Source organism: Sarcophilus harrisii, chromosome 3, assembly GCF_902635505.1.
Source record: "Sarcophilus harrisii chromosome 3, mSarHar1.11, whole genome shotgun sequence".
NCBI lineage: Eukaryota > Metazoa > Chordata > Mammalia > Dasyuromorphia > Dasyuridae > Sarcophilus > Sarcophilus harrisii.
The window spans coordinates 436,876,964-436,890,776 of record NC_045428.1 but is presented as its reverse complement, the minus strand read 5'-3'; the positions used below and the strand labels follow the sequence as shown (position 1 = coordinate 436,890,776).

The 13,813-nt window shown below is 35.6% G+C and overlaps 1 protein-coding gene across 1 annotated transcript in view; it reads right to left on the bottom strand.

The window, feature by feature from the left end:
* Positions 1 to 13,813, bottom strand: part of FLT1 (fms related receptor tyrosine kinase 1) — a 172,510-nt gene that overhangs the window by 54,806 nt on the left and 103,891 nt on the right. Inside the window, exon 15 of the mRNA XM_023499591.2 lies at positions 8,103 to 8,234. Within this exon, the coding sequence (XP_023355359.1) occupies positions 8,103 to 8,234 (132 nt within the window). The remainder of the gene's footprint in view (positions 1 to 8,102; positions 8,235 to 13,813) is intronic.

The window sequence follows — 13,813 nt, the reverse complement described above, 5'->3', positions numbered from 1 at the left end:
ACTACTACTACTATTACTACTACTACTTCTATTACTATTTCTCCTAAATGTCTATCAAAAGATTTTTGTTCATTTAAACTATATTCTCTTGTGGTATAATTATGCCGGTAGAAATAGTATGCTATATTGAAATTTAATGCTATATGACATGAATGAGAATGTATTGAATTTATATTCTTGGTAATAATACACCTTCAATTTGTTTATCTTCTATTATTTGCAATAATAACTATGAAATAAAGCTTCCCCAAACCTTTTGAATATAACTATGGCATGCTCTCACTGTCATAAGCTCATTAAATGATACATCGACAATGCTATGTTTATTTCAGAAGTTATTATTTTGACTACTAGTCATAGGTGTTGCTGCTTTTTAATGTTAGGCTTTTTTTTCAGGGAGCTCTCCACAAGAGCTCAGTCCAAACCAAACAAGTCCTGTGATTATTTAAAGAAGTGACTTTGATTCCACTGTCCATTCATCCTTTTCAGATACAAAAATAACACATTGTTTTATCTATGAGTATAAGAATCCCTTTTCAAAGGAAATAAAAAGAGCAGACAGTTTCCTTCCTGACTAATTCACAAGCCTCTTTTCAAAACTGTTAAACATAGCCTCAGACATAAGTCCTTTGCCTGGCTTCATTTCCTAAGCTCTAATGGACAAGATAGGCAATGTAAAACATTCATACTAGTCTTTTTAAAAATTTATTTCCATGGCTAGTACACAAAACTGAGTCTACTAAAAGCTTGAGAAGTCAACAAAGATGAATTACAAAATTGTTAAAACTAACACTATTATGTATAAAAATCTAATTGTGTATAAAAGACTTCTAGGCAGACACTGCATCTAATCTGAAAAACATCCAGAGATCAGATTTTGCTCAATAAGTTATAAGATTGATGAGTAAAAGGCTAAAAAATACATTTTGTCACCTGCTGACTTGTCATGTAATCCATGTAATGTGAATTTAAAAAAAAATCCTTTCCCCAAAATATTATATCATCCCTCAGGGAAACCAACATAGAATGACCTAACCAATATACATCAACAAAAGTGTAGTTAAACTTCATATAAACTATTTTCATAGTTTTGACTCATTTGACACTAATTTTTCTGATAAGCTTCAGTCTTTATCTGAATTCTCTCTGTAAAGGTTTTTGGATAAAGTCCAGAGTGCTTTCTGACATTTTAAAGAAAGACTAAAGATAAAAATGAATCAATCAATCAGCAAATATTTAGCAAGTGAATCTCTGCAACTGTGGCATTATGCTTAACAATGTGCAGGATACAAATTATAAGATGCTTGCTCTACAACAGCTTGTAATTTTAATATTGATGTGAATCAACTTGGTACAGTGGAAGTAACAATAGTCTAGGACTAGAAACTAGGGCAGTGAACCAGGAATAAGTGCCCAGGACACAGAGCTGGAAGGAACTTTAAAGATCATTTTGACCAGCTTCATTCATTCATTCAACAAGTATTTATTAAGCATCTATTAAGCATCTACTATGAATCAGGCACTATGCTAGGCTTTGGGGATGAAAGAAGCCTCAAAGAGCTTACATTTTACTGGGGGGGAAGGGAACAGGTAAATAAATACAACATATTAAGCAATTTTTGTGAAAAAAAGTCATTTGTAACTAGGGAAAAAGCAGAATAGGCCTCATGTGGTACTGGCTCTCCATGACCCCATTTGGGTCTTCTTAGCAAAGTAATTTGCGATTTCTTTCTCTGATTAATTTTACAGATGAGAAAACTGAGGCAAACAGGGTTAAGTGACTTGCCCAGAGTTACACAGCTAGTAAGTGTCTGAGGCCACATTTGAACTCATAAAGATGAGTCTTCTTGACACTAGGTCTGGTGCTCTGTACACTGTGGCGCTATCTAGTTGCTTCATGTGTCGTTTGAACTAAGACTAAAGGAAGCTAGAGATTCTAAGTGGCAATACCAGTGAGGGGGTCTGCATTACAGGGGGACAGCATGTATAAAAATGGAAAATAGAACATTATTTAAAGAGAGCAAGTGGGCTCATTTGGTTGTGGTATGGGTGAAGAAATGTAATGGTAAATATGTCTGGAATGGTAGGCTGAAAGTTATAGGGCTATATATAATCATGGATGTTTTCATTTCGTTTCTTTAACAATTGGGAGCCATTGGTGCTTATTAAACTTATTAACGAATGACCTAAGTAACCTAAATAGACCTGTTTTTTTTTTTTTGTTGTTTTGTTTTGTTTTGTTCTTTTAGAGGCAATCCAGGTTAAATGAATTGCTTAGGTTTATGCATCTAGTAAGTATCTGGATTTGAACTCAGGTCCTCCTGACTCCACTCATCTACTGCTCCACTTAGCACTGTCACTTTTTTGGCACTGTTGTGAAGGATGGATTGGAAAAGAAAGAAACTTAAAAGAGCTATTGTAATAGTCCAGACAAGAGTTGATGAGGTAATGAAAACTCAGAATAACTAAATGAGCAGCTTAAGATCACAGAATCCTAATAGCAAAAATTTGAACCCACATCCTCTGCTTCTATTACCATTTTTTATGTGAACTAGTCATTTAATCTCTTTAAGAATAATTTTTTTCATCTGTAATAATATTTGTCTTTCTTATATTGCAGGGATGTTTTGAAGAGCAAATGAGATTATGTATGGTGTTATACAAGTGGAAGGTCTTATTATCAGAATTGAGATATGATAACTGCGGCAGTAAAGGATGGCTGGTGAATGAATCATACTGATAAGTGGGAAGAAATAATGTGTCCTCCAAAATGCAGCCAAACTGATTAATTCTAATGACCAACTTTGGTCTAGCAGAACAGCTGATGAAACATACTTCATTCATCTCCACAGAGGGGTGGGAGACAATTAGTGTAAATGTTGCCTAAACTGCTAATACAGTCTATTGGTTTTGTGTAACTTTTTTTTTTTTTTTTTTTTACTTTTTGGGGGGTCCAGTCTATTGAGGTTATGTTGACAAAAGACAATAAACTTAAATAAAAAAGTGTGTCTAATGAAAATTCTTCACCTTCTGTAATTCATATATAGGCAGTCAACAGCTTTTGAATGGATTGTGTTCCCAAAGTTCATTTGCCAGGTGTTTGGAACTCAATGTACTTTCCCATAGAAACAATGCTATAAATCATGATTAGCTCATTGGACTAGCCCACAGAAATGTATTTAACTCCTAACATACCAGATGTATAGTCTTAATAGAGTAATGTCTCCCTTAGCTGGAGACCATTTTTAGCTGCAAAACTCATGAAATCAGACTCAGAGTTGGAAGGGAACTCAGAGGTTACTTAATCTAAACCCTTACTGGAAATATGAAGATTTTTCGTGATGTCTCTCAAGACCAATTTAAAATCACAAATCTTCAAGTTCTTTGAGGAACATTTTTTGCTTTTGTTTTTGCCTTTCATTGTATCCTCAGGTTTTAACTTCATGTCTGGCACACAACAGTGCTTAATAAATGCTTATTGATTGATTCCCTGCTCTATAGGGCTTCAGACTTGGAAACCATTCATGCTCAATTTCTTCTCAAATAATTGTTTATGTTTTATGTGTTTTATGTATTTGCCTATGGTACTCCCCCAATAGGATATAAAGTCCCTAAGTATTTTCTTTCCTCTTTATATCTCCAGAGTCAAGTTTGCATGTAGTGGTACTTAATAAATGTCTATTGGATTGAATTGAGTTGGATGGGATCAGAAGAGACCTTCCAGTGTAGTATAACCTCTGTTCTAGTGCAGCATTCTCCTCTACAGCATCCTGATGGGTGTTCACCCAGTCTTTGCTTGTGTATTTCCAATGGCAGGAAGCTTATTATTTCACCACAGCTAAGATCTAGTAAAGAAGCAAAAATGTTCCATGTGTTCACAGACCAAAAGAAATGTCACAATGTGCATTCGTTAAAGCTCAAATATTTTAAACAGAGTCAATAACTTAACAAATGTTGCATAAAGCAACTTCTTGGATTAATGAAACTCCCAGATAATCTGAACTGAAAGACCAAAGGCAGTAATTTCTTTTGGAGACAGGCTCTCATTTCTTTACACAAAGAATTTTTAAGTGGGGAAGCAATTATGACTATTTGGGAAAGGAAAACAGAAACATCAAAACACTAAGTCATATCTTTCTAATTGCTAAAAAGTGTCAGTGCTATATCAGAGAAAATGGATTGTGAAGTTCTTCGTCCATTAGGAAATTTTACGAGGGTATCAGAAACCAGCTGCAATTTTGCCCTTACTACTACTTTTAACCCAAGACTAACTTTGAGTGATCCCAAGAAATGTCCTAATGTTACATTAAAGAATAATCTCCCCTTTCCCTTCCTTTCTTCCCCTTCCTCTTTTCTTTCCTCCTTTGTTCCTTCTTCCTTCCCTTCGCTTCTTCTCCCTTCCTGTCTCTTCCTTTCTATTTCTCTCCTTCCCCTCTCCCCTTCTCTTGTCTGCTTATACAAATCCTTCCAAACCTGACTCCTGAAGCATTCAGTCCTCAAAACACTCTCTGACCGAATTTTTACTGTTGATCCTTTAAAGTATTATTTCTGGATTGTCTTCCTTTTTGCTCTTTTATCCCCAACTTGAATGAGACAAGCAAGTTAAGCAGCAAGGAATTTCAGTTAGTCACTCACCTTCCTGTTATGGGAATTGTATGGGAATTGTAAATTCTCTTGAATGAATCTTTCACTCTGGATTTCCACAAAACTTTTTAACTCTACTAAGGGACTTGCTATATGCTGTCATTGTTATTTGTATGCATGAATTAATTACCCTCTCTTCTAGAGAAAGAATTCCTAGACCTAAGACCCTATGTTTGGGGCTTTATTTGATGAGTCTTCCTCAAAGCATCTAGAACATAGTTTTGCACATAGCAGATGCTCAAAAAAATGTTTATTGAATCAAATCAAATATTTATTCTTTTTACATCTCCTGATTTTTGTAAGTATAAAATTATATGAAATATATATGTGTATTGGGGGAATCTCTCTGGCTTTGTCCTTATTAGTGGTTTAGTGGGAGACAGGGTTGGCAACCTACTCAAATTTTAGGATGATATAAGTCTGGAAGGATGACTGAATCACAATTCCATAAGATCTTGACAGTCTGTAACAAAAGTCTGAATCTAATAAGACAAAATTGACTAGAAACAACTCTAAATTTCTATATTATGGTTTCCAAAAGTCCACTGGGTAAGTAAATTATGAAGGAGATAAGCTTAGAAAACAGGCAATGTGAAAAAAGATTTGAGGCTTTTAGTGAATTTTAAATTCAAAAGGATTCAGTGGTATGACATCGTGACCAAAAACCATACCGCAATCATAGTCTATATTAATGCAAGTCTGGAATCTCAAATTTGGTCCAGTCTCATTTTATAAAAGAGAGTGACATTTTCAAGTGTTCCCAGGGGAAAGTGGTCAGGATAATGAGGGTCAATTGAAGGAACTGAAGGTCGGATTGCCATACTATCTCACCTCGTTCCCAGACTGCCAAACAATGAACTCAAACAGTCCAGGACATTAAGCCTAGTTGAAACAGCAAGGCATCTCAAGGAAGATGCATAAGGGCAGCATGTGATACTGATGAACTCGTAAGTCCAAGGAGCCTGGGAATAGCAGCATCCTTCAGACAATTAACCCTGCTCCCAGCCTAGATCACATAAGCCATAATGCAGGGAAGCAACCTCCTGTGGAGATATGGCCTGACAGCTTCCTCTGCAGGTGTTGTAGCCTCTGTCTCTCTATTCCCTCCTCCCCCTGATCCCATCCTAGTAGCCACAACTACTGAAGAACTGGAAAAAAATTCTCAGTATCAAAGTTCTAGGCACTCTCAATGTTTCAGCTTCAGAAAGTGCTATGGATTATCACTGGAAATCACTTTAGAGAAGATGTAGTATCATCTGCTTTGTCACTGCACTATAAAAACCACAGAAATTTACATCTGATTTGTAACAGAAATCTTTAATATGATTGTTTCCCTCTATGAAAATGTGAGCTTCTTGAGATTAGGGACTGTATTTTCTATTATATTGTCAGTGATTAATACAATATTTTGTCCATAGTAAATATTTAATAAATGCTTTTTCACTCATTCATAATTATCCTAATGAAAAAAATTCATAGGAGGAGCATAATTATGGTCTTCAAGTTGAAAGTTTGTTATGTGGAATAAATATTAGAATTTTTTTGCTTAGCTCTAGGTAGAAGTTACAGAGAAGCATATTTGGGATCAATAAAAAGGTAAAATTCCTAACAATTAAGATCATTTAGTTGGAAAAAAAAAAACATTCTCCATTTCTTGAGAAATTTAAGCAGAGACATTTGTTAAGATTTTTGTATAGGAGATGCTTGTTCATATATGCACTGAATTGGATGACATATGAAGTTCCTTTTGTGATTTAAGGACTGAGATTTTACTGCTACAAATATTTTTTGCTCCCAATATATAATAATAATAATAATAGGCAGAATTTATATAATGACTACTATGTACCAGGTATTATAGTAAATGCTTTATAAATATCATATTTGATCTTTACAACTCTGGGGGAAGGAATAGATGCTATTATCCTCATTTTATATTTCAGGAAACTGAGGCAGGAATTATGTGACTATATGACTTATAGCTACTTAGTGTTTGAGACTGGATTTGAACTCAGGTCTGTCTGACTACCTAACTACCAGGATATAGCTACCTGTAAATACTAGGCAACTTAGCTGTTTCTTGATCTCTAATGTCTTAGCAACACCGCTTCTTAGCCCCATGTCAATACTGCAATGCCTGCTGCTACTTACAGAAGCTCCCATCCAGGCACTCCTTGTGAAAGGGGAGATAAGTTGTTTTTCTTGTTTGGAAAGAGTCACAAGCTACAAGGTTCAATGGAGAGATCACTTAATATGATCCCTTACCTATGTATTCAGAAGAATTGAAAGAGTATTAGAAAGGGGAGAGCTTTGAGTACTTGTCAGGAAAATTTAATATTTGAAACACACAGCTCTTTAAAAAACCCTATATTATTAGAATACTGAAACTCCAAGGTTTATTATCAAAGGAAGTCTTATTGAAATAATTTCTGAGGATGGTGAAGATACTTGTATTTAGAATGGAAAAATTTTTCTAAGTAAACTCTTATACATACATATATATACATATACATATTAAATATGTATAGTTAGAAAACATAAAATCTTTAATATTCAATGTTCTGAAATTTCTCTTTGACCATTTTAAAAGAGGATTGTTTCCTGAAATATGCCATTGAAAGGATCCTGATATTTAATTATAAAGTTTCACTATCTTCACATGCTACAGATATTTACATTTTTACATGTGCTATTTTGGCATTAACTGAAACTATTGCACTCTGTGGTTTGCTCATTCTTGGCATTAAAGAACTGAAATTTTGAGCTAGCCCTTTTTTAGATGGGAGTCATATGAGACTCACCCAGGACAGGATTTGGGGTTTGTTTGTTTGTTTGGGGATGGTAATATTTTGCTGTTGAGAGATATAAGGAAGAAGCATTTGAAATATTTGTCTTAAATACGGTCACATTTATTATGTGATATTAACCTCTGACAGTAATTTATAGTTTATTTCATGCTGAAACCAAATACATGAAAATATCCACCAGAGAAGTAGCAGCATCTGTTTGGTTTGTGGGAACTGAAATTGGAAAATGAATGAATGAATGAATGAATGTGTGTGTGTGAGTATTTTCTTTTTTTTTTTTTTCCAATCTATGTCCATCTCCCCCTCTTTTACCCACTTTCCTCACAGGTGGGAGTCTGGTGCAATCAGTATGTTTAGATCAACATAAACACATTGGGAGCCATCAGCTTCCGTTCTTTCCGGATCCATTTCCCTTGCAAAAACTTCCCTCAGATTGCTGGGTTTTCAGTCACAGAAAGGCTTAGTCAGCCAGCTTCTTTACCTAAAGGCTTTCCAGACAGAGGCAGACCCCCTTGAGGGAAGGAAGGAGGTGGGAAAAAGTACTGAGGGTGGAATGGGGGGTGGGTGGGAGGAAAGGTGGGAATTTGAGCAAACAGGGAAATTGGCGTCTGAGACATTTCTTGTTTGTTGTTTTCCCATGCTGTTGTTTACCTTGTACAGTGAGGTATGCTGAACTCTGGACAGTGCCCTTCTGGTTGGTGGCTCTGCAACGGTAGAAGCCTTCATCCTCTTCTGTGACTCTTTCAATAAACAGCGTGCTGCTTCCTGGGCCCAAAATAATACCTGAGGAGTGAGAGAGGTTTAGATGAATGCAACTGAATGATAAACACAAACAGTGACTGACTTGTAACACCACCGGCTTCCTATGATTATGCATTCAGACAAGGAAATCCAAGACACAGTTAATCCAGCCCCATACTGTTATATGTTTTCTTTCTATTGTGATCTTCCTACAGTATTTTTGACATGATTGTGCCCAGAGTAGGAAAGGCAGAACTGTACAATGTATCTCAATGTAGAGGATGAAATATTAGCCTTTTACTGTAGGTCAACTTTAAAGACTGAACATCAGAAGAAAAACATTCCCTCAGCAGACAAGCCAGAGGAATTCATGTCTCACCCACTGAAGAGTAGGTCTACTTAGAAATAAACACAAGTCAATGCCACAGGATGGCACTGCAAAAAGAACATGGAGAATGAAGCAGTGAGGGACTCCCCATTCTAGTTCTAGTTCAATTCAGAACAACAAGCATTTATTAAACACCTATTGTGTAAGGCCCTAAAAATAGAAAAGTAAAAATGAAAATGTCTCCTATCCTCAAGGAACTTACATTCTACTAGAGAGAAATAATATGCACATAGATAAGTAACAGCATAATTTACATGAATTATTTTTAGGGGAAGAACACCAATAATAAGGGAGATCATAAAATGCATCTCAACATTATAAGGAGATGGCTAGTTGGTTCAGTGGATAGAGTGTTAGGCACTAGAATTCACATTGAGGGTACTAGCTATGTCATCCTGGCAAGTCACTTAATCCTGTTTGCCTCAGTTTTCTCATCTGTAAGATGAGCTGGAGAAGAACATGGAAAAGCACTCCAGTATCTCTGCCAAGAAAACCCCATGGACAATACTGTCATACTATTTCCACAGAGTCATGAAGAGTCAGACAAAACTAAACAACAAAACATTCCAGGAAGCAGAGGTGAGCAGAGGGAGCATTCTAGGAATGGGGGGATAGCCAGTGCAAGGCAAAGAGTTCAGTAGAGTTTTATCTTAGAGTGTGAGAAAGTAACTATAATGGAATTATAGAATAGTTGCTCATACAAGAGGTACAAGAAACTTCAATCTATCAGCTAATTAATTGATCACAAAACAAATATTTATTAAAAATCTACTATATGTTAGGTACTATGCTAGGCTTTGGGGATAAAAGTACAAAAAAAAGTATTAAAAAATCCCCACACATAATGAGGGAGCCAACACACATACATATATGTTATATATATGGGTATTATATATATAATTGTAATATAATATACATTTAAAATTAAGAAATACACATATGTATACATATATGTATAAGTACAAACACATACATTTAAATTTAAGAACCATCTATGTATACATCTATGTGTATATAAACATGATCATATATACAGTACATATTTAAAATTAAGAAATACACATGTATACACATGTGTATTTATAAAGGATAACCATACATACAATATACATTTAAATTTTTTTTTAATTATAGTAACTTTTTATTGACAGAATCCATGCCAGGGTAATTTTTTTACAACATTATCCCTTGCACTCACTTCTGTTCCGATTTTTCCCTCCCACCCTCCACCCCCTCCCCTAGATGGCAAGCAGTCCTATATATGTTGAATATGTCCTAGTATATCCTAGATACAATGTATGTGTGCAGATCCAAACAGTTTTCTTGTTGCACAGGGAGAATTGGATTCAGAAGGTAGAAATAACCCGGGAAAAAAAATGTAAACAGTTTACATTCATTTCCCAGTGTTTTTTCTTTGGGTGTAGCTACTTCTGTCCATCATTGATCAATTGAAACTGAATTAGGTCTCTTTGTCAAAGAAATCCACTTCCATCAGATTACATCTTCATACAGTATCGTTGCTGACGTATATAATGACCTCTTGGTTCTGCTCATTTCACTTAGCATCAGTTCATGTAATTCTCTCCAAGCTTCTCTGTATTCATCCTGCTGGTCATTTCTTACAGAACAATAATATTCCATAACATTCATATACCACAATTTACCCAACCATTCTCCAATTGATGGGCATCCACTCAGTTTCCAGCTTCTAGCTACTACAAACAGGGCTGCCACAAACATTTTGGCACATACTGGTCCCTTTCCCTTCTTTAGTATCTCCTTGGGGTATAAGCCCAGTAGAAACACTGCTGGATCAAAGGGTATGCACAGTTTGATAACTTGTTGGGCATAATTCCAGATTGCTCTCCAGAATGGTTGGATTCGTTCACAGCTCCACCAACAATTATACATTTAAAATTAAGAAATACACAATGTACATACGTGTGTGTATGTATGTATGTGTGTAATAGTAGGAGAAGTTTAAATATAATTTAGTTTGTGAGGGAGGACACTGGCATATTTAATGGGGAAGGGGAAAGGGAAAAGAGAATAAGGGAAGGAAGGAAGATGATCAGAAGATGAAAGTCTACTTCAAATAATATCTAACACAAAAAGATCCTCTGTAAAGTCAAGTAATTTAATAGAATCAGAATACAAAAATGTCAGTAGAAACACCTCTAACTTCTTTCCTGTTACTTCCACAAAGACAAATCAAATGGGACCCAAATAATTAAGTGAAGGGGTTCTTAAGGGATCCATGGAGGGATTTCAAGGAGTCTGTGAAGTTGGCTGGGGAAAATTTTTATTTTCATTTTCATTAATTCTAAGTGAAATTTAGCATTTCTTTTAATTATTTAAAAACACAACGCTGAAAATGAGTCCCTAGGCTTTACCAGACTGCAAAAAGAGCTATGATACAAAAGAGGGTGTGAATCCTGCCCTAGGAGAATATAATGAGGAAGGAGAGAACTTCTTACAATATGTTGGTTGAATTTTGATTAACCTGATGCTGTTGGGGGATAAACTGTGCAATTCTAAACACAGCTTACTTATAAAAGATGGGACTGATATTATTTAATCACTTAATAACTAATTGTGGATCACTTAGGATGTACCTAGATATGTAGTAGTAGAAAGCTGCTTTCTCTCTCCTAGGGCTCAAGCAAACTTTCTTTCTTTGGTCTTTAATAACCATCTGCATAGAAGAAAAGATATATGTACCAAGCAAGCATAGCATCAACTTCAGGGAAGAAAGGAAACAAAAAATTGATTATGTATCTATTAGGTGGCAGGTCTAAGAATAATTAATATTAGTAATAATTAATGTAATTAATTATCATTAATAATTAACAATAGCAGCTAATATTTACACAGCACTTAAAATATGCCAGGCATTGTATGAAGTTCTTCATGAATATTATCTCATTTGATCCTTACAACCACTTTGGGAGATAGGTTACTATTATCATCATCCCCAATTTGTAGATGAGGAAAGTAAGGGACTTGCCCAGAGTCTTATGGGATAGTAAGTGTCTGAAGACAGATTTGAATTCAGGTATTCCTGACTCCAGATCCAGTGCTCAATCCACTGTGCCACCTAGATGATTACTCCTAAGGAACTAGATTTTTTTGTTTTTATTTGTATAAGATTGTTTTTGTAGGGATATTCAACTTATTCAAGGGGCTTGATAGTTTTAGAGTATCAGTGCTTTTATAAATTGGTTGGCTGTCGTCCTTCGATCTCAAAGAGGTCCAAAATGATACCACTATGTCATGGTCAAAGTATAGTGTGTCTAATTGTGGCTGATCAGATTAATATGAGCTCAGAAGGCTCTCCCATAGGTTGAACACAAATAGTCCATATGAACATTTAGAATGGAGATGCTCTAAATTTGCACATCTCACCTTATTAAATTGGTAGACATTGGAAAGCTTTGGACACAGATTGTCTTCATGATGGTTTGCTGCTATATAGTAAGGACACTGACCTTCTATAAATGGACTATATATTTAAGCTTATATCCACAATCCAGATTGCGGGTAGGATTTCTATAAAAATTGGAGTGTTTTGTAATAAATCTTATTTATTCATATTCTGCAATACGGGTCAATTAATCTTTTAATTTTATGAATGATAAATGTATGATGCACTGAAATCAGATGACTTGCCAGTGGAAAGAGAGTGCCCTGGAAACCAGGAGACATGTATTCTATTTCTGCTTCCATGACTATAGGCAAGTCTTGGTAATGCAGTTTCATCTAGAATGTGTTTGGACCAGATGAACACAAAGATGAGACCATATTGAATTGGTGACTTGTAGCCTGAAAGGAGCTTCATGTGATCTTTGGATACATTAATAAATGTAGAGTGTCCAGAAGAAGCAAGGAGATACTGACAGAGTCCTCAGCCCTGCCAGGGCCAAATTTGGAATGTTAGGTTCAGTTTTGATCACAACATTTTAGGAAAGGTGTATCCTTGCATGAGTACATGTTGTTTTCCCCGACATAATTAATGTACTCTCCCTGAAGACAGATTGTTTTTTGTGTTAGTCTGCATGTCCTCTATTCCTTGCACATGTCATGAGCTTGCAATAAATGCTTTTTGATGAACTGATTTTTATTATCTGCTCAGAACATTACAGTCATCTAATTTGTAAATTGTTACTATTGTGACCAGTCTGGAAAGGTTTTCTGATTTTCTGGGCATTTTTTTTTTTTAGTGTGTGTATGTGATGCACAATCTTTGCTCTAGGCAAATCCACTTCACCTGCATGATATTATTGCTTTTCTGGAAGCTTCTGAATCTGGAACTTTCAATATTAGAATTTTCTAGCCTTTAGTCACTTGGCTGAGACCTTCTTCTCATAAAATTCTCATCCTCCATCAGTATCCCTAAGTTGTCCTGATCCATAAAGTGAGGACAGATCCAGCATTAAATCAGGAAAGTATTGTGAGTGCTAAGGCCCTCATGGTATTTCTTCCTTTTGCTATGACCAGAAGATCATTGTTCTTGTGGATCTAGGGATAGCTCAGATTATAGCTTTTCCTTAACCTGCTTTGAAGTTGTTGGCTTACTGCTCTAGTCTATGGGGATGAATTCTGTACTGGATCTTTTGGATAGATTTTTCTCTTGTTGTTCTTCTTTCCCTCACTGTGCCTATGTGTTATATTATATAGTTTTTCTTTGAATTAAAATGGGACAAATAAAGGTTTATTGTTTTAAATATCTAATGGCTGATCTAATTCTTTTGAAAGTCCTCACAAATCCTTAAACTACTATAAAAGATTGGAATAGTGACATCTCTCATCATTGACCTTCACAACTCTGGTACAAATTTTTGCCATTGTTTAAAACTCAGATTAAATGTCCCCTTCTCCATGAAACCTTACTGATCATTATAATCAGAAGTGATTGCTCCCTGCCCTGAGTATTTCATAAGACATTTGCAGTATGGTTATTTGTGTAGATCCCCTATTAGATTATAAGGTCCTAGAATGCAGAGCTTGTGTTTTATTCTCCTTTGTATCTATCACAGAAGGAAGTTGATCATAGATGGGGCTAAGGGAGCAGGAAGTGGTGGCTGAGTCAGGCTTGTGCCTGAATCCTGCAATTCTTAAAATTCTGAGTTCAAGGGATTTTGCTTGGAGCAGATTTGATTATCAATCCTTGAGGAAAAGAGGAAAAGTGGATGAAAGCAGGGTATTATCCATGAAGAAAGTATAAGGTGTCTAG